Here is a 23,873-nt window from a genome sequence, read left to right on the forward strand (position 1 = left end):
ACCTCTGCCCCCAGGATCCATGAGCATGTTTATAGCACATTTGGGCAAGGCCCAGCTGCTTGGTCATGGGAGGGATTGGTGGTCTGTTTCTCCATGTGTTCCTTCTTCTATGAAAGTCTCCCTGAGTACTGTTGTAGGAAGGAAGGAAAAGGAAAACACTCATCTTTTTCTTACTTAACTACATGTGGCAAGGTGGTGATCTTTTTGTTCTTTTCCTTGGACAACTTAAAAGATTTGAGAGATAAGATAACCTTTAAAGGATTCAGTATAGATTCTGGTGGCTCTAAAAGTTCCCAATGATAGCATGTGCATGTGGCCAGATTGCTAACAGTTTCCCCTAAGCACCAGTAGTCCCTATGAGTTTCAGTTACATCTGCCAGCTGCCCCCGAGCTGGCAGCAGCCCTAACAGGTAACATCTTCACCTCACATTGCAGTGGTCCCAGGCAGAACTGTGGTGTTTTAATGTCATCCTCTCTAGCCTACAACTATGGCCAGCATTCATCCTCTCTAGTTTGTGGGAATATGGAAGTGCTCTTTGCCTCCTCTCTCACTGGTTTTGCTACCATGCCCTATCCTCTCCAAGTTGTTTTTTCCCTCATTCTCTAGTTGAAGGAAGTAAGTCAACAAACTGAGAGGCCATAAGCCATAAGGTAGCAGTGCCACTTCCTATAAATGACCAAATCCTATGGCTAATTCTCTGGGGGTCCTCTCTCAGGCTTTGGTGAGGGCAGGGAATAGCTATTATGGACTTTGGTATTCTTTGAAAAGGTGGTTTTCTTTATTTTCCTTTCAAGTCCCACTCATCTAAACAGGGAGAAAGAGGGCTCAGTGTGTGAGTGGGTGTGGGGGGGTGGTAGTGTCCACTGCTCAGTGGGTTCTACAGGGAGGTGGGAAACTGGCCTTGTCATAATATCTGGCAAATCTCTGAAATCAAAATGTTGGAGCACTTGATTATTCTCTTCCTCCTTCTCCCTCTCCCTTCCCTCCTCCTCCTTCCCCCCACCAATCAGCTTTAAGTTTTATCAATTCTATGAATATAGATAAACGTCCACTGAGTCCTGCATACTACCCTTCTACATAAATACAACCTTCCCCCTCAACCTCCTGTATATGGAATCATATTCTTCTTAGTTTCCAGTACTGAATACATTTGGCACTTTAATAGTGATTATTCACTGAATTGAGCTCCTACTACTAGTCATGAAAACTATAAGTCTACAGCTTTTACAATGGGAAGGTGCAATGTTCTTTTCCTGGCAGAGGGATGGCTTGAGACAGACATTATGGGTACGTCCTCCATGCCTGGAAGGTGTACAGAAATGCAAACCCATGTGGGTTTAGAAAGGCTTCCCTCCCTGCAGCAGTGTCTTGACTTGTTAGGTGGGGTCAGCCTACTGTCAAAAGCAAGTGCTCTTATTCTGAGCTCAAGAGGAAGATTTTTGCCTGGGAATCACTATGCTACCTGTAGTAGCCTGGCAGCAGGGTTTTCTCATCTTCTGGGGAATCAGAGGCCCCACAATAACACATGCAGTTTCATCTTGTACTGGGATGGGAGATTATTATATCATTAACAGAAGCAAAGAAAAAAACCACTTGATCATCTCAATAGATGCAGAAAAAGCCTTTGATAAGATCCAACACCATTTCATGATAAAAGCTCTAAGGAAACTAGGAATAGAAGGAAAGTACCTCAACATTATAAAAGCTATGACAAACCTACAGCCAACATCATACTTAATGGTGAAAAACTGAAACCATTCCCCCTAAAATCAGGAACCAGACAAGGATGCCCACTATCTCCACTCCTATTCAACATAGCACTGGAATTCCTAGCCAGAGAAATTAGACAAGAAGAAGGAATAAAAGGAATACAAATAGGTAAAGAAACTGTCAAAATAAACCCTATTTGCAGACGACATGATCCTATACCTTAAAGACCCAAAAAACTCTACTCAGAAGCTTCTAGACATCATCAATAGCTATAGCAAGGTAGCAGGATATAAAATCAACATAGAAAAATCATTAGCATTTCTATACACTAATAATGAGCAAACTGAAAAAGAATGTATGAAAACAATTCCAGTTACAATAGCCTCAAAAAAAATCAAATACCTAGGTGTAAACCTAGCAAAAGATGTGAAAGACCTCTACAAGGAAAACTATACACTTCTGAAGAAAGAGATTGAGGAAGACTATAGAAAGTGGAGAGATCTCCCATGCTCATGGATTGGTAGAATCAACATAGTAAAAATGTCGATACTCCCAAAAGTAATCTACATGTTTAATGCAATTCCCATCAAAATTCCAATGACATTCATTAAAGAGATTGAAAACTCTACCGTTAAATTTATATGGAAACACAAAAGGCCATGAATAGCTAAGGCAATACTCAGTCAAAAGAACAATGCAGGAGGTATCACGATACCTGACTTCAAACTATATTACAAAACAATAACAATAAAAACAGCATGGTACTAGCACAAAAACAGACATGAAGACCAGTGGAACAGAATAGAGGACCCAGATATGAAGCCACACAACTATAACCAACTCGTCTTTGACAAAGGAGCTAAAAGTATACAATGGAGAAATAGCAGCCTCTTCAACAAAAACTGCTGGGAAAACTGGTTAGCAGTCTGCAAAAAACTGAAACTAGATCCATGTATATCACCCTATACCAAGATTAACTCAAAATGGATCAAGGATCTTAATATCAGACCACAAACTCTAAAGTTGATACAGGAAAGAATAGGAAATACTCTGGAATTAGTAGGTATAGGTAAGAACTTTCTCAACGAAACCCCAGCAGCACAGCAACTAAGAGATAGCATAGATAAATGGGACCTCATAAAACTAAAAAGCTTCTGTTCATCAAAAGAAATGGTCTCTAAACTGAAGAGAACACCCACAGAGTGGGAAAAAATATTTGTCAGCTACACATCAAAGGACTGATAACCAGAATATATAGGGAACTTAAAAAACTAAATTCTCCCAAAACTAATGAACCAATAAAGAAATGAGCAAGTCAACTAAACAGAAGTTTCTCAAAAGAAGAAATTCAAATGGCCAAAACACACATGAAAAAATGCTCACCATCTCTAGCCATAAAGGAAATGCAAATTAAAACCACACTAAAATTCCACCTCACCCCTGTTAGAATAGCCATCATCAGCAACACCACCAACAACAGGTTTTGGCGAGGATGCGGAGAAAAAGGAACCCTCTTACACTGTTGGTGGGAATGTAAACTAGTACAACCACTCTGGAAAAATATTTGGAGGCTACTTAAAAAGCTAAACATTGATCTACCATTTGATCCAGCAATACCACTCTTGGGGATATACCCAAAAGACTGTGACACAGGTTACTCCAGAGGCACATGCACACCCGTGTTTATTGCAGCACTATTCACAATAGCCAAGTTATGGAAACAGCCAAGATGCCCCACCACTGACGAGTGGATAAGAAAATGTGGTATCTATACACAATGGAATTTTATGCAGCCATGAAGAAGAACGAAATGTTATCATTCGCTGGTAAATGAATGGAATTGGAGAACATCATTCTGAGTGAGGTTAGTCTAGCCCAAAAGACCAAAAATCGTATGTTCTCCCTCATATGCGGACATTAGATCAAGGGCAAACACAACAAGGGGATTGGACTTTGAGCACATGATAAAAGCTTTAGCACACAAGGGAGGGGTGAGGATAGGTAAGACACCTAAAAAATTAGCTAGCATTTGTTGCCCTTAACGCAGAGAAACTAAAGCAGATACCTTAAAAGCAACTGAGGCCAATAGGAAAAGGGGAACAGGTACTAGAGAAAAGGTTAGATCAAAAAGAATTAACCTAGAAGGTAACACACATGCACAGGAAATCAATGTGAGTCAACTCCCTGTATAGCTATCCCTATCTCAACCAGCAAAAACACTTGTTCCTTCATATTATTGCTTATACTCTCTCTACAACAAAATTAGAAATAAGGGCAAAATAGTTTCTGCTGGGTATTGAGGGGGGCGGAGAGGGAGGGGGTGGAGTGGGTGGTAAGGGAGGGGGTGGGGGCAGGGGGGAGAAATGAACCAAGCCTTGTATGCACATATGAATAATAAAAGAAAAATGAAAAAAAAAGAAGAATAGGAAAAAAAAATAAAGCAATTGCAAGAGAAAAAAAAAATTAGAGATAAGGGCAAAATAGTTTCTGTCAGTATTGAGGGGGTTGGGGGAGAGAGAGTGGGGGGGTGGTAAGGGAGGGGGTGGGGGCAGGGGGGAGAAATGACCCAAGCCTTGTATGCACATATGAATAAAAAAAAAAAAAGAATAATGATGGGGAAAAAAAAAGATATAAAGAAAAAAAAAAGAAAGGCCTCAAATGTCTGCTTTGACATAGAAAAAAAACCTATATACATATTAATACCATAAAACTCCATTTCTATCAATAAAATGGCCAGCTGGCTAGTCTTTTAATGTCATTGATAAAAGATGTATTTATTCATTTTCTTTTTATTCTCCTAGAAATGAGGGCCTTCCAAATAATCTAAGGAGATTTCTGAGTGCTAACCTCTGTCAGGCACGATACAGGAGGAGGTATGTGCCATTGTGTCTATAATTGTGTGTGTTGCTGCTATGAAAAACAAACAAACAAACATGAGGCTATTCCATTGGAGCTGCCTATGCTGCAGTGTTTGTGAGCCCATCACTGGAAAAGAAACTCCATTCTCCAGAACTATTTTTCCTTTCTTCCTAGTCTAGGATTTGATGTTATTTTACATTTCTCTATTAAAATGATTGCACCAGCTAAGCATATTTCTGAAAAATCATGTTTTTTATCATCACCTCTTCCTTCCCACTCTTTACCCCAAGGTACCTGTTGGGCAGACCACATGACTTGATAGCAAAAAGCAGAGACAAAAGTGGTTGAAATACCCTATCTGGCTAAGTCCAAACTCCAGATAATGTGTCCTTTTGCAAATCCTTCAGAAAGATCACTTACAACACTTCTGACGTTAGTCTGAGCATTTGGTCAGGAATATCCACATGACTGTAATTGGAAGAGAAATGAATGTTTGCCTTTGGTTCCATTTTATTGCTTCTCAGAAGAAAGCTCCCTATAATAATTTTCTGGTCCAGTTCTCTACTCTCCAACCCTGGGGTGGGGCAGGTTGGAGAGAGAGAGAGAGAGGAGAGAGAGAGAGAGAGACAGAGAGAGAGAGAGAGAGAGAGAGAGAGAGAGAGACTGCTGGGCAGGGAAGGGAAGGGGAAGATGGTGCAACATCCATAACACATTCTTATTGTATGAGAGGGAAGGGATATTAGAAGAGACAGAGCTTATTGTTTAAATTGCCTCAGTTTAATTTTATAACAAAATGATTGCAACCTGGTAAAAGTGGAAAGAATGAAATCTACCCCTCCTCCAAGAAAAACATTTCTGAGCAAACGCAAAACACAAGTTCAACATTCAAAACAACCCAAACTAAAAAAGACCCTAAATCTTTCAAGCTGAAATTTGGAAAATGAGACAGCCTTTTTTGCTTGTTTGTTTTTGGAATAGCTGCAGCTTTCCTCCCCTGCATGAAGTCTTTGAGCAGGTGGCCACTTTTGGCTTTGAGCCAGTTGCTCACACATCCCCTGTCCAGGAGAACCCCAAGGCTTCTCACCAGTAAGTACTTTTGGTAGCTCCAATTTCATACCATTGCTTTTCTGTGAGGCCACTCCACTCCCTGTACTGCAATGTCACTAACTTTCCTCCATTTTGAGATGGTGCAGTGCATGAAACCTAGCTCTTTGCATTTTGTGGCAAGGCCTGGGGTAGAGGTGGAAGGAGGGAAGATATTTACGGCAATGTTCTGACATTAGAGTGGCTGTAAGCAGGGGAAACCCTCTGGATTTAGCCACTCTTAAGGAACCTCCCTTCCCCATCCCCCATGCACACACCTATTGCCCTATATGGAGAAGTAGGAAAATGTACCTTAGGAGACAGAAATCACTGAGGCCCTTACTCCTCTTTATCTGACCAATTACTTCTCCTCTTTTAAGACTGAGTTCAGATAACATCTCCAGAAGTCCCTACTTAAGTCTATCCTTAATTAAGGATCCTGCTCTATTTTCCCATTACTTTCTGCGAAGTGTTTTATTACAGTGGTAGAGGTCAAAAAATCCTAATCTGAAAATCCAAAACCTGAAATGCCCCAAATTCTGAAACTCGTTGAATGATGACTTGACACTACAAGCAGAAAATTCCACCACCTTTCAACAGTGCCATAGACTGGCAACCAAGTCTTTAACACATGGGCCTGTGGGGGACATTTAAGATAGAAACTATGGCACTAACCAAAGCTCCACACTGCTGGAGAAAGTTAGAAAAGATTCATTAAGGTAGTTGTTAACATCTGAAAATACAGAAGAGCAGTGATGCTGAGGAGGGAAAGTGATTGTTTTTCTTACTGGAAAGTACAGTGTCATTGTGAAGGCTGACCAGGAATGCAAATGGAACCTCCCAAGAGATACAGAATATGTTTAATTCAGACAAAGAGCAACTAAACTTTAAATTTATGAAAACATGAAAGCAAAGCTATCTATGTATAATTAGTTAAATACAGGATACTGTTTTGTGCCTTTGATTTCTTCCACACAGCCATGTTTCTGGGAATCAGGTACAGAATTTGGATTAATTATTATCAGTTACACTTCCAGTAAGTCACAACCTTGCTGCACTGGGGATGTTGCTCAGAAAGGGGCAACAGAAATGCCTTGTCAGAAGGAAGATGGAGCTAACTTCAAGCTATATACCACATCAAGATGTTGTTTGGAAGATCCTACTGTGTCCTGTATGGAACCAGGACAATTTAATAAAAAGGGAGGGGACAGTGACAGCTTTAGAGGTAATGATGAAAGAATCAGAGCAATGCATTCGCCTCTCTGGACTTTGAGAAATGTTTAGGATGACAGTCGGCATAAACTAAAAACAGAATTTCAGGTGATATTGCAAAGAGAAGATGATACACTGGTCACTTTCTGATTATTCACAAGATCAAAATTTGAAGAACAGAGAGCCTCTTGGCACAGACAGAAAAAATTAATCTCACCTTAAAGAAAAAGAAAAAAAAGGAGCAGAAAGGCATTTGTTATTTTTAGTGTTTTGATAACCAGTGTGGTGCCACTCAAAGGGGAATAAGGATTGCCAAGGAAGCAAAATGGCCTGCAGCCCAGAGACTGCTCCTTCCCTCAGGAGACAGGAACATCTGGGAAGATTTCATCAACCTGAAAGAAAATGTATGCTTCTTACAATTTTATTTCTTCCAATTAATAGGTAGGAAATGCACACTTCACAGATGTAAAGTCTTGGATAGATTATTCTTGTTTCTATCCACTTCCCTAGACAGCAGCAATGAACTCATACCCTTGACACAAATGGATAAAGCAAACTGGTTACATGGAACTTACAAAGTTAAAAGTGGCCCAGAGAATGGCCTCCATAAGCCAACCTGTCTTTTGAGAACTTTAGACTCTATAAGTTCATAGCTATTTCTTCTTATCTTAAAATCACAGGATGTCCCAAGTAATATTCCTTTCTGATATTTTCCAGCCATTTTATTTAAGTCCTTATACATTTGATATCTGTTGGCACATCCTAATTCTAGCCTCTTAAGAAGAGGCAGCTTATAGTAAGAGACAGGGATTGAAGTAAGTTGTAAATTAGGTGTCTTGGAAAAATGTGAAGTAGCCCTAGGTTGGTTCTCATGTAATGAGGTAGAAGACACTGGGGATGGCTTTGAGAGGAACAAGTTGAACACAGACTTGGTGGATCAATTACAGTGAAGGGAGGTGATTCAGAGATGGAGGATGACAGGAAAGACTGACTGGATTCTTCTTTACACAGTCAGCTCTCTGTATCCTCAGGTCTGACATCCACAGATCCAATCAACTTCAGATAAAAACTATTTGAAAAAACATTGCATCGATACTGAACATATCCAAACATTTGTCTTGTCATCGTTCCCCACACAATACATTACAACCCTTTATGCAGCATTTATATTGTACTAAGTATTAGAAGCAATATAGAGAAGATTTAAAGTGTACAGAAGGAAGTACATAGGTTATATGCAAGTACTATGCCATTTTATATAAGGGACATGAGAATCTGCAGATTTTGCTGTCCTTGAAAAGTCCTGGAACCCCTGTGGATGCTGACGGATGATTGTACTAGATGTTTGTAAGATGATGTGCTTAAAAGCATACCTATCTATAATTGGTCTAAGCAGGTGTGATTTCTTAAGTAAAGCAAAGGATAAACAAGATATGACTTCCACCCAAACAACTCAGACTTTAGGTCTGCTAAATTGACTTAGCTAAGATTTTGATGTTAAGTCTTTAAAACTCTTTGCATCTTGGGCTGAGGAGTGTGGCTCAGTGGAGGCGTGTTTACCTAGTATTCATGAAGATCTGGTGCTATCCCTAGCACCCCACAAACAGAAAAAAAATTTAAAAACCAAGCCAAACAACCAAAAGAAATCTCTGAGTCTCAGTTTTTCCCATTTGTCAAATGGAGTTATTTAGACACCAGCACATTTTCAGGTTTATAGGATTGAGGAAATAAGATGAATGTTCAACCTAGCACAGCAACATACAAATCCTCTACGAGCCTCACCAATGACCAAGAAGACCTTTTTCTTCCATTCTTCTCAAGTTCAGTATAGCAGAAAGCTAGAACTGTTGGGCATGCTCAAATCCTTTCATAGAAATAGCTATCAAAAATTGTTTAAACCATCTGTTTTTCTGCCTTGTTTTTCTTTCCAGTGTTTTTCTTTCATGTATTCTTTGCTAACAACAAAAAAATCTATTCTAACATAACCAAGATGTTATGACTGAAAATGCCAGAGGTATATATCCAGTTTATAAGAGAAATTGCTTTCTAACGAGGAGTTAGCTTTATCTTGTGGAGGAAGGCAACATTTCTACAAATATTATAGTTGCACTAAGAAAATAACCAACTACTTTCATTAAAAGTGTATGTGACAAGATTTGTATTTGTTCGTGTAATTGAATCTAATGCTGCTGAAATTTGTCAGACTTGAAAGCTATTGAAGTTTAGACTGTATTTTTTACATTGAGGAAAACTGCCTAAGAAATTGTTTCTCAGACTATATATAGCAGGTCTTCTGCTGACCTTGAAAGGGTCATGAGTCAATCATTGGATGAATCAGCATAATGTTTAGCACCAAAGATCATCTCCAGGGGTAATTTCATTTCCTTTTGAGAGGAAGACTCTGTGAGGCAGCCACTGTTTATGGTTATTTATGACCTATCTACCAACTCACTGTTTCCCACATGGTGTCTCCTGTTTAGATGCTAAACAGGAGATGCAGGTTTTTACTTTGGCCAATGGTTTTACAACGGGCTTTTCCCTCTGTAGAGCCAAGTGGCTTACTCCCTCATCTTTGTATCTCCTTATTTCATTATCTTAGTAACTTCAGATTTCCCATGGAAGTTCCAGCCCATATTTATGAAATTGCTAATACACCATGCTTGTCTGGCTCTCACCTGGGTTCACCTTGGTTGATGGACATATAAATCTCCCAAGAATTCTCCTCAGAGATGGCGCCATGAGGTATGAGTAAACTTACCCCTAAAACAGAAAAAGCCAAGAGGTTATTCACAGACATTCCAATTATTTTGAAGTGTGACTCTTAAGTGCCTTATACATGTCCACAAGAAAGGACCTTCTCATGGTAATGTGTTAAATTCCAATCCTTGGAAAAATTAAAAAGTCAAAATAATAAGGGAAAAAGCACTATTTTATAACAATGACACAAAGAAGGGCATATTTTTCAACTGGACACTTAAATAAATTTTTTTTTCTTTAATTTTTAAAGCTTTCCTGGTTGTTTAGTTCTTTTGAAAGATAAGAATTTGTCAGCGCATCAGTTAATCTGCTCCAAACTTAAAAAATGTATCTTTATATGCTATTTGTATCCATTGGTTTCCAGAAAAGTTACCTGGAATGATCGGTGACCTAATACTTTGCTTGAACCTGGTATGAAACTGTCTTACAAATTGTGCATCTGGAGTTGAGGGTGGTGCTCAGCTGACTGGCAAAGTTTTGTTTTGTTTCAGTGATTGTTTTTTGAGACAGGGTCTTGCCATGTAGTTGAAGTTGGCCTAGAACTTGCTATGCAGCCCAGACTGGCCTTGAATTCACGATCATCCAGCCTCAGCTTCCTGAATACTGGAATTATAAGACATGAGCCACCACTCCTGACCTTGGACTACTACATTATGTCAAGAAAACTACAAAAAAGTAAAAGCACCTGATATTCATAATAATCTTTTATCAAATAATAGTCTTTAAATTTGCTAAAAAGAGTTAAGGCTAAAGTAATCTAACCATATCAATGTCAATTTCAAATTGCAAGAACTCAGCAGACTTACATCAGTGAAATCATACATTGTAGAAAGGAAAGAACAGGAAGCCACATCACACCGAATTTTAAATGTCCCTTCTTTCCTTCTTGAATGCTATGAGAAAAATATTTCACATTGGCCATGAGAGACATCTAGAGAGAACTGGGACTCGCTTTAATGTAGTTTCTTGTTTATAACAAGGAATGAAACAGAGAAACAGTAGGATCTTTACAAAATGAACTCGGAGGGTATCCTATTTTGTGCATAATGCAGCTCTCACCTTTTTTCCTTTCATTAGAGTTAATCGTACAGAAAGCTTTCAAGTTGCTGATGATAATTTAAGTCTAGAGATGGCAGGCTTCCTATTTGTCTATGTGCCTGTTAGAAGCTAGAGAGTCAAGGAATACAAGACTCATTGCAAAACAAGCTATTTGTGATTCACATTTAGAAGCATTATTCAGTAACATGCTAGTTATCATCAGCATCTTTCAGTAGCAGTAAGATTGAGGCACATTTAAATCTTGCTCACAGCCTTTCAGTAAGGAGATACATTTATATTCTAGACCTTCATGTCAATAGTCAGAGAACTGTAATTGCTATACTTAGGGATCTCCAATTGGGTGCCATCTTCCGTTTTCTATTCTTCCTTAAATGTAATTGCCAAATGAAGTGCCCTCCATTGTATTCTTTCCTGCTGTTGAACACAGATTATAATACTGAGGATATTCAGCGTGTTTGGACAGCAACCTGAATACCTGCCCTAGTCATTCTGCCATGTCTTAGTTTGACATAGCATTTTCTGCCTGCTGCCTCTCCTTCATACTCTCTATGCCATGATGATGAAGACACATGTAAGACCCTATTCGTCATATATATAAGTGCACTAACCTGTTGTCAAGCAATATGTTACATTACATCAACACTTAGCACAACGTGTGGTGTGTAGTGGGTACCCAGTACACATATCATGAATGTATAGCATAGGATTCAAAATTCTCAGTGAACAAGCTAGGCTCTCAGTCATTCTTTTTATACAGATCACCATGGCTTGATGATACACTTCCAGATCCAATGAGAAGAAATAAGTATGAGACATTTGAGAAAGAGCTGTTTGTTGAGCACATCATATCTCATTCCTTTTAAATTGGCTTCATTCCCTGTGTTTAGATTGAAACATTATTCATGGTATTCCTAAATCCAATGTGATTCTACAGGATCATTGGAGCTTTAAACTATTTTTCTCTCTCCTTCAATCAGAAATTGTATTACTATCCTTCAACCATACTTCTGTCTTCCTACCTAAACAAGCAAATTACATGTGGAGACCAAAGACAGTAAACTACAGAGACAAGGGTCATAGGGAGTGGTAGTGTTGGTGGCAAGATATATATCATGAGGAATGAGAGGCACCGTGTGAAACTTTATGCCTATGGTCTCTTGGGTTTTTTTGTTTGCTTGTTCGTTTTGTTTTGTTTTGTTTTGGTGGTGTGGGGTTTGAACTCAGGGCCTCATGGTTGCTAGGCAGGGGCTCTTATCACTTTCCTATGGTCTCTTGAAGAAGTATCCATTTTCAATATGTCATTCACCAGTTATCTCTGATTAAACAAAGATATTTTGCTCCCAAACTCCACCTTGCTCCCCTGACAGCCTTTTATGTGATATGACAACAGAACCACTTGTCTGAGTTTTCCATTTCATATGTCACATAATAAATGACTTCCAGAGTGCATCATATGACAATTGGGGGCGATGGCATTAGAACAATCTAATTTCTGTGCCACGCTTTCTTTATACTTTAGCTCCCCAGGGCATATTTTGCATTTATGTCTTACAAATAACAGGGAATGTTTCAGTTCCCTACACTTATTTCTGCTCAAACTCATTTGCAATGAACAACTTTGATTTTGTCCAGGACTTCCTGTATGGAGCTTTGAAAACATCCCTTTCACAGAGGAAATGGGTGGAAATCATTGGCAGTGCTATCAGAGTTTTTGTTTTCACCATGAATGCCTCTCACATCAGAGAAGAAGGAAAAGAAAACTCTCTGGTTTATCATAATTTCCTTCTTTATTTGAGGAACATTAAACCAATGTAGGCAATGTATGGGTGGGTTTTGGTACCCCTTCAACATGTGTACATACATGTATGCACACCCACACAAACACAAACACATATGGATGACGATGAGGGTCAAGCAGGGCCTTGAAAGAGGGGCTAAAATAAAGACATAATGACTCAATGGTCACTTCATATTACTCTAATGTTCACATATTATTCTGTGAGATGACAGTGGTTGTGTGTTTTACTTTTCTTTTTCCAGGACTTGTAATGAATTTTTATACAGAGAGTAATTACTTCATGTGGTTCACTACTTCATTTCTCATTGAGTCTCCTATCTGCCAGTTCTCATAATTCCAGAGCCACAAATCAGAACACTCTACCAATTACCAATAGGAAGAATCACATCACACATAGACACCTATATGCTGACATGCATACATATTTGGATGAAGGTCCCTTCATGTCCTAGAACCCTGACCAAGGAAGATTTAGAAAACTGGAAGGTAAGAAAACATAATCATTATTAGGGATGCATAGGAGGGCTATTTTTAAGAAATAAAATGTTTTGAAATTATATTTTAAAGAACACAACTGATCTAGTAGAGAATAAGACTACACCCATAAACTTAAGTCACTAAACTACTAGAGGGGTCAGTTAGCTGGATAGTAGCCTGAGACTAGCTCTGTTACAGATTTCATTTCATTAGATAAATGTTGGCTAGCTCCAGCTTTGAGGGAAACTTGTCAAAGCTCTGACTGGATGCTAACCTTCTGTGTAATAACATCTGCAGATCCAATGGACTCGTTCCTCTCAGAAGTGAACAGAGACTGCAGATTTTAGAACAATATCTAATTCTCATGGCTCAGAACTCAAATGAGAAATTGTCCTCTTCTGTCAGCTACTTAGGTCTCAGGCAGCATCTCTGAAGACTAGTCAATGGATAGGATGCCATTGTAAACGTGACCTGGGCTGAGGCTGGGCATGGAGATACATGTCTGTAATCTCAGCTACATAGATGGTGGAGATGGGAGGATCATGGTCCAAGGAGAGCTCTGGGCAAAATGCTTGAGACTCTAACTGAAAAAATAAAGCAAAAGCAAAAAGGACTGGGAATGGCTCAAGTGGTAGAACATTTGCAAGCATAAGGCCTTGAATTAAAACCCCTGTACCTCAAAAAAAAAAAAAAAGTGATGTGAGCTGGACACCTGAAGGATTCTGTCAGAACATCATGAATATCTCTCTTCCAACACAATAGGGGGAAAATACTTGGCAAGTAATTGTGCTTATTGAACAACTCTGGAACTGAAGTTTGAATTCAAAGGATTCCTCATCATTGCTTATCATGAAATAACAATAAGGTTGATGGACATTGAGAGTGTTTATTAGGTCAGTTACTGGTGAAATTTGACTGAATGTCATTGCAGTCGCTTATCTGTCAGTGCATAAACCATGCATGTGTATATACACAGTCCAAGTCAAAGAGTGTTCTCAGTGCTTTCTGATCAATCATATAATGCATTCTGAGGGACGTAAACTCCAGACCTTTTACACAAATATGGCTATCAACTTCACAGGGCATCTAAAAGAGCATTCAATCCACATTGAAATGAAGACAGCAAAGTGTAGTTGCAGCTTAGCTTCTGGTTTGCTGTGTGCATCAAGTAGACTGGTACAGCCATGGTGTTTGTTGCTCTGAGAAGGGATGGTGAAATTTGTAAAATGAGATGTAACTGCATAAATGTAAAGTATTTAAAAAAACACAGAAAAATATACAAATACACACTTACCACCCACCTGTATTTGGCATTACTAAGCGTCCCCCTAAATGGCCAAAGACACCAGTTGTCCTCAGTTCCGTCCTTGTGGGGAGTGATGACAGGTTTTGGATAAAGGGTGTTTTGTTTCTGGGATGCATTGTACTAAAGCCTCGGTTGTTTCCATGGGGAAAAGTCCCAGAGTGATTCTTGCCATGGTACTCTGCTCTCTCAGACACTCCCAGGGAAACCATGAATGAGCTCTGAACTTTGACTTTGATGTCAGATAAAGGGTTAAAGAGCGAGGACTCTGTCATGAGTTCCTTGTCCAGAGGGTCCTGTAGACAGATGGGACCACTGTATGTACGGCTCACTGTCAGGTCTGGTTGCATGGCAGAATTCAGGAGCAGGGAGTTACCTGGAAAAAAAAAATGGATCTGTCACTCAGAAACTAAAGGACATCGCCATTCCCTTTTCACAGCTGCCTCTACTAACCTGAATGCTGCCAGCTGCTCTGGTCAGAGCCAGCTCTCCAGGCCTACCCTGAGCAGGTACAGCAGCTGTAATACATTGGTTTTTAGTGACCAGTGCCTTGGAATCAGCAGCTCTGTCTTTCCTAGACCATTTTCTGAATGTTGCAGCCCAAAGCCTTCATTTCCTGAGAGGTTTACATGCCATCTTTTTAAGACAAGTATTTCTGGTACTGGGTCAGTTAACTAACTCAGGTATTGCTATTTATGTGATTATTTTAACTAGCAAAGAAGAGCTTAAAAAAAGGAAAAGAAAAATGTTTTGCAATTCAGTTTGGAGCAAAAATAACATCTGTTCATTTTAAATGGCAAGAGATGATACAGCATGGTGACTAGGTAGTGCTGTTTATAAAAAAGATGTGTCGGTTCCAGAACATTTCTTGTGGAATTCTGGGCAGTTTCTGAAGCTGGGGGAGGAAGTGATGTGTCCTTGGAGCAAATGGAGACCTCATGAGTGTCTCTGCATCTGTGTAGACAATATCACACATGTCACTCAGAGGGAAAAATGCTCCACACAGGGACAGAGGGCAACCCAGATTTTATGTGGGGAGCAGCCCACCATGGTCTCCTTTCTGTCTCAAAACAAATGAAAAAAACATTCTGTATAAAAACACGAGAAATTGGACTTTGTCATCTGTCAAGGCTCACCAACCAAAAGAAATGCTGTGATATTTTCTTGTGATGAAGTAATCTCATTTATTAGTAAATAACAAAATAACCCTCATTCCCAAGCCTCCCACCCATATCAGTCCATCAATGTGACATCTCAAATTGAAACCCAAACCATATTAAACAGTTTTCCTTTGGGGCCTGATAAAAATGTTTAAAGTGTGATATTTTTGAAAGTTTTGCAATTCTGGGCATATTGTATTAGCCTCTATTGTTTTTCCACTTTTGTAATTTGTAACAATGCCAGCAGAAATCTATAACCCTGGCTTTTCCCACCTCTTCTTGGATGCTCTAAGAATCTAGAATCACGAGAAAATACACAAATGAGATAAAATAATGTAGATCTAATGGCTTCTTGATGATGTCTTTTTCACATTTGGAGCTGCTACACCAAGACAGCCACCATCAAGAACTTTGCTTTTTAACAGAACCACACTGGGTTCTATAGGTTAAGACTTTGGTCTTAACCTGAGCAAGAAGGACTGAAGAACATCCCTCATGAAAAAGAGTGTGGAATAGAAGTTTCCATAGAGACCTCAAAAATCATATCCCTAAGTCTCCTGACTATTTGATTACAACCCTTCAGTTTCTGAAGCTTCATTTTTGGCTACTCTTAAAAGATCCTCCTAGCTAACATAAAGCAAAGAAACAAAAAGTATTTCCTAAAGTTAGACAGCACAGACATGAAAAAGGCCTTTATTATAAAACTATGTACAAGGCTGGGTATATAGCTCAGTGGTACGGTGCTTGCCCAGCACACCCACACACACACACACACACACACACACACACACACACACACACATGCACAGAGAGAGAGAGAGAGAGAGAGAGAGAGAGAAATAGAGAGCACCTCAGATACATGTATACACACATATAGATAGACAGATAGATATAGATGATACAGTCCATAGTCCATAGTTGAAGATATGGACACCTTATTTGATGGAAATATATGCTCAGTTTCATATGTAGAATAAAAATAAGTTCTTCACTGGATTTGTCTCTAATTTAAAGTCACATGTACTAAACTATATACAAATCTGTGGAGTAGATCCCTACTGGACACCTAAGGAGCCTAGAAATTAAAGGTGACAGGAGCAACCTTCTCTCTTCGGCTATCTCTCAATTGTTTTATTCTAGTGGGCTTGGGGTGACATGTCAGTGGTCCATCTACCCCAATCGATGCTAAGCCCTGAGACTTCTGGATCTATGCCAAAAGCACTATCTTCACACAATAAACAGAAATAAAGGAGACAATATGGAAAATAAGAGTCAAGGGAGAAAACTTCATCTCTGAGGAGAGATGGTTTTATCTTTTTAAAAATTAAAGCCAGGTATGTCTCATCCCCACTCTGCTGTCAGGAATAGATTTGATTCAAATAAGAGAATTAAATAACTGTTTTGAAAATGGGTATTGCTGAAGTTTGACACGATAAATTTTCCTTCCCTTACAACAAAAGGTTGCTTGGGCTTGGCAATAGCTCAGGGTCATTTAGGTTTGGATTTCATTTTTTTTCCTGGCTAACTGACCCATTGTCTATCCTCTAAAGTCTTTTTACTTATTTAAAATAGAAGAAACCAAAAATAGTATAATAAATATGCTTGGAAGGTTGGTCTTCAGTCTCAAATAATCAGTATTTTAGTTAACTAAATTAAATATATATCCATAAAAAAGAAAGTTGGATAATTTGAGATATGCAACTTGTTAAGCTCATTGTACATCAAAGATGGAATTGCCTCACTTAAAATGTTGCTAACAGTAAACTGAAATGCATTTGTCCTTGCAGTAGCCAAGGACTGAAATAGGACGCTTGGTTGAGTCTGCTGTCCTGATGTGTGCAAACAATTGGTAGCGGCTCCTAGGGCCAACGGCTACTTTCACACAGGACCGAGGAGAACACTGGGGCTCCCGTGTGAATGCAGTCGGGTCCTGAGGAAGAGGTGTTGGGGGACCTACGCCGCTGACCTTGACGGACTGTTTTGAAGTTGAAGGTCTGGAAGCCACCTGTCAATGCAGAAGAGTCAATGACGTCCACGCCATAGTCACTCTGGCTCCGTCTATAGATGGTGACACCAATGACCAGGACTGCAACAGCCACGACTGCAGCGCCCAAGCCGGAGTACAAAGCAATGTCACTGGCATTCTCAATGCCTGAAAGACACAAGAGAAATCCTAAGTGGCTAACATGGGCGCAAAGCCAAAGAGCCTCCCTGGGCACAAAATGAAATGCTATTGGATTTTTGGAGCTACTGCTCAAAGAAAATGACATCTGCAATTAGCCACAAGTAATACTCTCATTTGCACAATAATCATGTTTCTAAAATGCCTTGTATAAATCAAAGTGATGCTAGTCAAATATCTTAACTGCATTATGGTAGCTTACCATGTAATAGACTCTTGCAGAGAATCAATTTTGCAAAGAACATAAAATTTTTCAAGTAAAAACAGGCAACTCCAGCTCCTTAACTTACTTTGGGAAGTCATATTTACCTGCAAAGTATTTTTACATTTTACTTTTATTTCAGGGAGAACAGAATCACACAAATGATAAAAAAAAAAGAAAAATGGGTGACTGCTCTGCTCATACAAGACCTGGGGTACATGCATCCCCACAGAGCAATCTAGGGAGAGGCTAATCCATGGTGAATGAGTCAAGAAAGAGAAGATCAGAGTTCACAAATATGAATGTTAGCTTTGACACAAATCATTCAGATGCAGAGAACAATGGTAACCCCAATTACCATGATGAGACTATTTTTACAGTGAGATCTGAAGATCTTGGTTCCAGGGCTCTTATGTCCCTGGTAAATATTTTCTGACACTGATTAAATGCTAGACTCTAACATTTTGTTGTGGAAGAGGGCTGGTCACTAAAAGGACACATGCTGATTCTCCCATACCTCTCCTACTCCATCCTATTGAATGCATGGGCAAAGCAAAAATAAAAGCGTTAGTTCGAACTTAGAATGTGGCTGTCTCCCCAGCCCCCAAGATGTGCTATAGTTGATTTTCAACTCTTTTCAGATATGCATTGGGTGTGGTTCATCCCTGAAACAGATTCATAATGGCTACTGAGATTCACCATAGGAGATTTATCCAGGACAACTTAATCCTAAAAGAGGTGTAATCTCAAAGTGTGTGGAAATGGAAGGTGGCAGAAGCTAACTAGGTAATTAATTTTCCGACGATTATGTGGTAAGTACACTTAATGGGTCCAAAGTAATTACAATGTCACCCTGTGTTGGGCCGTGAGGATAAAATAAACCCATCATATATTTACCTTGTAATTGCACAACACTTACTATGCATTCACTGCACCCTAATATGGTACTTATGTTATCAAATGAGTAATACTAACCACACAAGTAAAGTGAATTTATTTTCAACAAAGTTAGTGGACCGTAAAATAAAGTGCTACCAAATTAAAGAGTGAACAAGGAAATGAAGCAGAACCAGGTCAGTAATAGGGCAGTAAATACATAAAAATAATGTGCAAAGGAGAGCACAACCATCGGGAAGAATCAAAGCTGAAAGGTCAGAGGTTTATCAGACACATTTAATAACCAGGACAATATGAGGGGTACTGAGAAACAGGGTGTGATGCAGACTGTAGTTGCAGTTTCCCGATGGTCCAATCAGGGGATGAGGAAGGGGATGGACGCCTACTTCTCTGACTACCCAGAACCATCCATACACACAATGACTAACGTCTACTCCAGAGTTCTGAAGTATATCTGTGCCATTTGGAGAGAGAGAGAGCAGCCAACAATATACTTACCTTCCTACCCTCCTTCTCCCTCCATGAAGTTTCTTGGTGGGAATAATGACACCCAGAACAGAGAGCGTACAAAAGGGGACAGATGCATCATGCCAGGATTCCAGGTACAGTGAGGGAACTTTGGATTGAGACTAATGAGCCCTTTCCCTCCCTCTCCTCTGGCTCCTTGGGCATTGCTGACTGATGATACTTACCACCTGAAAAGGTGTATCTGGAGAACACACCTGCTCAGAAAATGAGCACATACAGAGAAACAGCCCGGCAGTGCACTAAACACAGCTGCTCTACTGCTGAGCTGGCAAAGCAGAGGCAAAGTCATCCTTAGCTTTCCAGGTGCCAAAACATGAAAGTCCAGAAGCCAGGAGGATGACCAGGGCAAAACGCCTGAGCTCAAAATGGATACCACTGGGCAGGAACATAATGACACAACACAGAGGAGCAGGAACAAGTTGTCTCTGTTGTCCTGGGGTCCCATTGTGTCTTTTATGTGCCTCATTCTCTGGCTACTCAGATAATCAGAATTTTCATTTCCTTCCAGAACACAAGTCCTGTTTTTAGGAAAGGACCTGCCATATACCTTCAGACCAAGGTATAAATGTTTGATATGGCTCACTGCATTTTTTTTCCTAGGAAAATTTGAAGAATACATTTGACTTATGTCAAGAGAATAAAATATTATACTATAAAAATTTTAAAATGAGTAGAGGGACTTTGGGGGAGGGAGAGAAGGGAGAGAGGCCTGAATGGTGAGCACTGGCTTCCCATTAGGTCATTCTGACACTTGGTAGAGCTAGGAGCCCGTGGAGAGGGATTCCTATAGAAGATAAACAAACTGGTATTGATTTTACAAGAATAATCTGTCCAGAAATTACAAAGTCCAGGATATAATAATTTCTTTAATTCAACAAACATTTGTTGAGGACCAAATGTGACAGAAATGAAGATGGATGGATGAGTTCGCACGTGGTCCAGAACCTCAGTAATTCCTTGTCTAAAGGATACAGTGATGAGATCCTGGCGTTCCAGGTGCAGCTACATGTTACCCTCAAGGGATTTAATGAGACTTCCTTACTCACAGCTCAAATTCTTCTACAGTTGAAATACCATGCTTCTTTCTTCTGTCTCTTCTGTGTTTGTTCTTCTTTTCTCTACCTACCTTCTGGCACATCACCTTATTCTTTCTTTTTCTTTGTTCCCCTCTTCCCCCACTATTTTCTAATCTTGCTTTCCAAGAGCATAGAGTGCCTTTCCCTATAAGGATTTTTGTGTGTTCATAAAAGTAGCAAATCTCTTTCATGTGTGTTGTGGACCAGCCCAACAAGGAGCCAAGCTTTAGTTCTGCCTTTTCTTTTTTTTTATAGTTTTTTTTTTTATTGTTTTATTATTCATATGTGCATACAAGGCTTGGGTCATTTCTCCCCCCTGCCCCCACCCCCTCCCTTACCACCCACCCTGCCCCCTCCCTCTCTCCCCCACCCCCTCAATACCCGGCAGAAACTATCTTGCCCTTACTTCTAATTTTGTTGAAGACAGAGTATAAGCAATAATAGGAAGGAACAAGGGTTTTTGCTGGTTGAGATAAGGATAGCTATACAGGGAGTTGACTCACATTAATTTTTTGTGTGTGTGTGTTACCTTCTAGGTTAATTCTTTTGGATCTAACCTTTTCTCTAGTTCCTGGTCCCCTTTTCCTATTGGCCTCAGTTGCTTTTAAGGTATCTGCTTTAGTTTCTCTGCATTAAGGGCAACAAATGCTAGCTAGCTGAGGCTACTTAAAAAGCTAAACTTTGATTTACCATTTGATCCAGCAATACTATTCTTGGGGATATACCCAAAAGACTTTGACACAGGTTACTCCAGAGGCACCTGCACACCCATGTTTATTGCGGCACTATTCACAATAGCCAAGTTATGGAAACAGCCAAGATGCCCCACCACTGACGAATGGATTAAGAAAATGTGGTATCTATACACAATGGAATTTTACGCAGCCACAAAGAAGAACGAAATGTTATCATTCGCTGGTAGATGGATGGAATTGGAGAACATCATTCTGAGTGAGGTTAGCCTGGCTCAACAGACCAAAAATCGTATGTTCCTCCTCATATGTGGACATTAGCTCAAGGGCAAACACAACAAGGGGATTGGACTTTGAGCACATGATAAAAGCAAGAGCACACAAGGGAGGGGTGAGGATAGGTAAGACACCTGAAAAATTAGTTCTGCCTTTTCTATGCTGCCTTCTTAGGAGGAGAGAGTTGTGCATGTGTATCTGTGAGCACAGGTACACATGGATGGTACCTTTGTAGAATCATAAGTGCAGGCATATGTTCAGTCAAGCACTTGGGATATACTCATGTCAACTGAATATCAGACTGGCTGGGGAGAACCACAGTCACTCCTTCCTAGGTGAATTGCTCTGGTCACATACTTCACAGCAAAGCCACTTCACAGGGCATGCAGCTGCCTCCATGTCACTCCTGTTCCCCATGTTTTAGTCCTTTGCTGCACTTTGATCCCAAATTCAATTGTGATCATTGAGCTGCCAGATGGATGCCAGGTAGCAAAAGTCCCTGTGTAGTGGTCAGTGTCATATGCCTTCTCCACTTCATCCAGGACCCACCCATCTTTAGTTACCCCCCTGTCAGGTGCCAGTGCAAGATCTCTCTCCCCCATGATGACTCTTCAAACCTGTGGTCTTTAGAATTTACGTTGCTTAGGGTTCCTAAAACTGATTTTGGTTCATACATTTCTTTCTTTCTTTTTGCCATTCTAGGTTTGAACTCAGGGCCTTATGCTATTTCTACCACTTGAGCCGCCCTCCTGCCTTTGCTGTAGTTATTTTATTTTTGATGGATAGGGTCTTCATTTTGTTTTCCCAGGGATGCCTACCTATACCTCTTACATAGCTAGGATTATAGATATGTACCACCATGCCTGGCCTGTTGGTTGAGTTCAGACAAAAAGTCTGAGCTGGTCTTGAACCACATTCCTCCTGATCTCTGCCTGCCAAGAAGCTGGGATTATAGATGTGCACCACCATACCTGGCAGGTCACACTACCTGAATGACAGTGACTTGGTTTATTCTCCTTCACTGATTTAAACTCCTCATAAACACTATCTCTATAATTTCCCATAGAACCTTGTAAACCATTTGCACAACCATTTATTGATTGCTTGCCTAGCCTCAAACTGTGAGGAAAGAAGTAGTAAAGGAACCAAAAGCTTGGGTTGATTGTAGAACTCTTGTAGGACTCTTGTTTCATTTCCATTTGCAAACACTTGTGTTCATAACTGTCAGTCCTCACACAGACACAGAGCATTGCCGGGTTGTTGGCTAAAAGTAATTCTGAGCAAAAGTGCTGACTGAGCAGGCTACTCTACCTTTTTTTATGGATATAGGATACTTTTTTGACTTTCTGTTTCATAAGCTAGGCTTTCTCTATCAATGTGTTTCTGATGTCTTTTCTGTTCCCTTCGTCCCTATTTTCTTCTATCTTAAAGTTATAAAAGCTTTAGGAAAGGCTTAGAAGGATTCAACATGTCATAGAGAAAAAAATTCTTGTGTATAATCTACAAGTATATCCAAAACAAAACAAAAGCAACCCAAAGATCTGACTGCATTGAAATCTGTTGAATTCTAAATCCACCAGAAAGGATGTGCCCCCTGCTGAAAGTGTGCAGAGCATCTGCAGAGAAAGGCAGCAAAGATCAACAGGGAGTTGGAAACAAACATCTGGACAGGAAGAGTTTATGGATTCATTTGGCCAGAAAGAAGAGAGCTGTGAAGTGACTCCTGGCGATCAGAATGCAGAGAGCCTAGGCCTCTGGTTGGCACTCAATGACCGCTCATTTACGATGAAGAGAGTAACCAACTCTTCCGCCATCTCTAACAAGAAGCAAGAAAGGAGGACGTGGCCTTTTATTATAGCAGTTGGGACTCTGGATAGATATTAAAATGACCTTTCCTACAATGAGAGCTGTTAAAAAACCCCAAGTGTATTTCTGAGGGAGATTGTGAAATCTCCTTCAGAAAGTCTCTAAAAACCAGCATGGCTTTGTAATAGTCTGCAATTATTTTATTTTAGTTTTTTGATCAGAGTTGGTGGGAAGGAGTAAATGACCTTTCAAAGCCCCTTTGAATTTCATAGTTCTAGGAAAAGGTATTAACAAGTCTGATGACTGTGAATTATAATCATCTCCAGTCATTTGTAGTGACCAATGTTCCCGAAGGGCTCCAGCGAAGGGCTGTTGACTTCATTTGCCTCCCTCTTTTTACATGAGGCCCAGGTGAAAGACATACTATGCCTCTGGTAATGGAACTTTAACTTAATTCCCATGTTATGAATTTAACATATAGCAGATGGAATCAATTTTGCAGGACTCAAGCTGCAGAGAATGAACAAAGAAGCATAGTGAGTACCTTCCAAAACATATGATATTTTGTTTTAACTCTATTAGGTATTGTAGAATGACCATTGTTGCCATTTTTGAATGGGCACGCAATATCAGACGCCATGAATTAGTAAGGAATATACATGATGAATACTTATAAAGAGAGGCCTGTGAGATGCCAAATGGAAGACTGGAGCCAAAGCTGAGCTGGAATCCCATTGAAGGTCAACCAACAGCCATCCTAGGAAGTACTCTAAGCACAAACAGTGCTGTTAACAA

General features: G+C 39.9%; 1 protein-coding gene across 11 annotated transcripts in view; it reads right to left on the minus strand.

The window, feature by feature from the left end:
- Positions 1 to 23,873, minus strand: part of Unc5d (unc-5 netrin receptor D) — a 528,179-nt gene that overhangs the window by 62,518 nt on the left and 441,788 nt on the right. For 7 of the 11 annotated variants that reach the window (XM_074054655.1, XM_074054654.1, XM_074054650.1 and 4 more), the window contains 3 exons: positions 17,386 to 17,571; positions 14,258 to 14,635; positions 9,541 to 9,625 (listed from right to left, as the gene is read on the minus strand). In XM_074054655.1, coding sequence (XP_073910756.1) covers positions 9,541 to 9,625; positions 14,258 to 14,635; positions 17,386 to 17,571 — 649 coding nt within the window. The remainder of the gene's footprint in view (positions 1 to 9,540; positions 9,626 to 14,257; positions 14,636 to 17,385; positions 17,572 to 23,873) is intronic. The other 4 variants (XM_074054658.1, XM_074054656.1, XM_074054652.1 and 1 more) reach the window with 1 other exon arrangement.

The sequence above is a fragment of the Castor canadensis genome, chromosome 14 (genome assembly GCF_047511655.1).
Source record: "Castor canadensis chromosome 14, mCasCan1.hap1v2, whole genome shotgun sequence".
Classification (NCBI taxonomy): domain Eukaryota; kingdom Metazoa; phylum Chordata; class Mammalia; order Rodentia; family Castoridae; genus Castor; species Castor canadensis.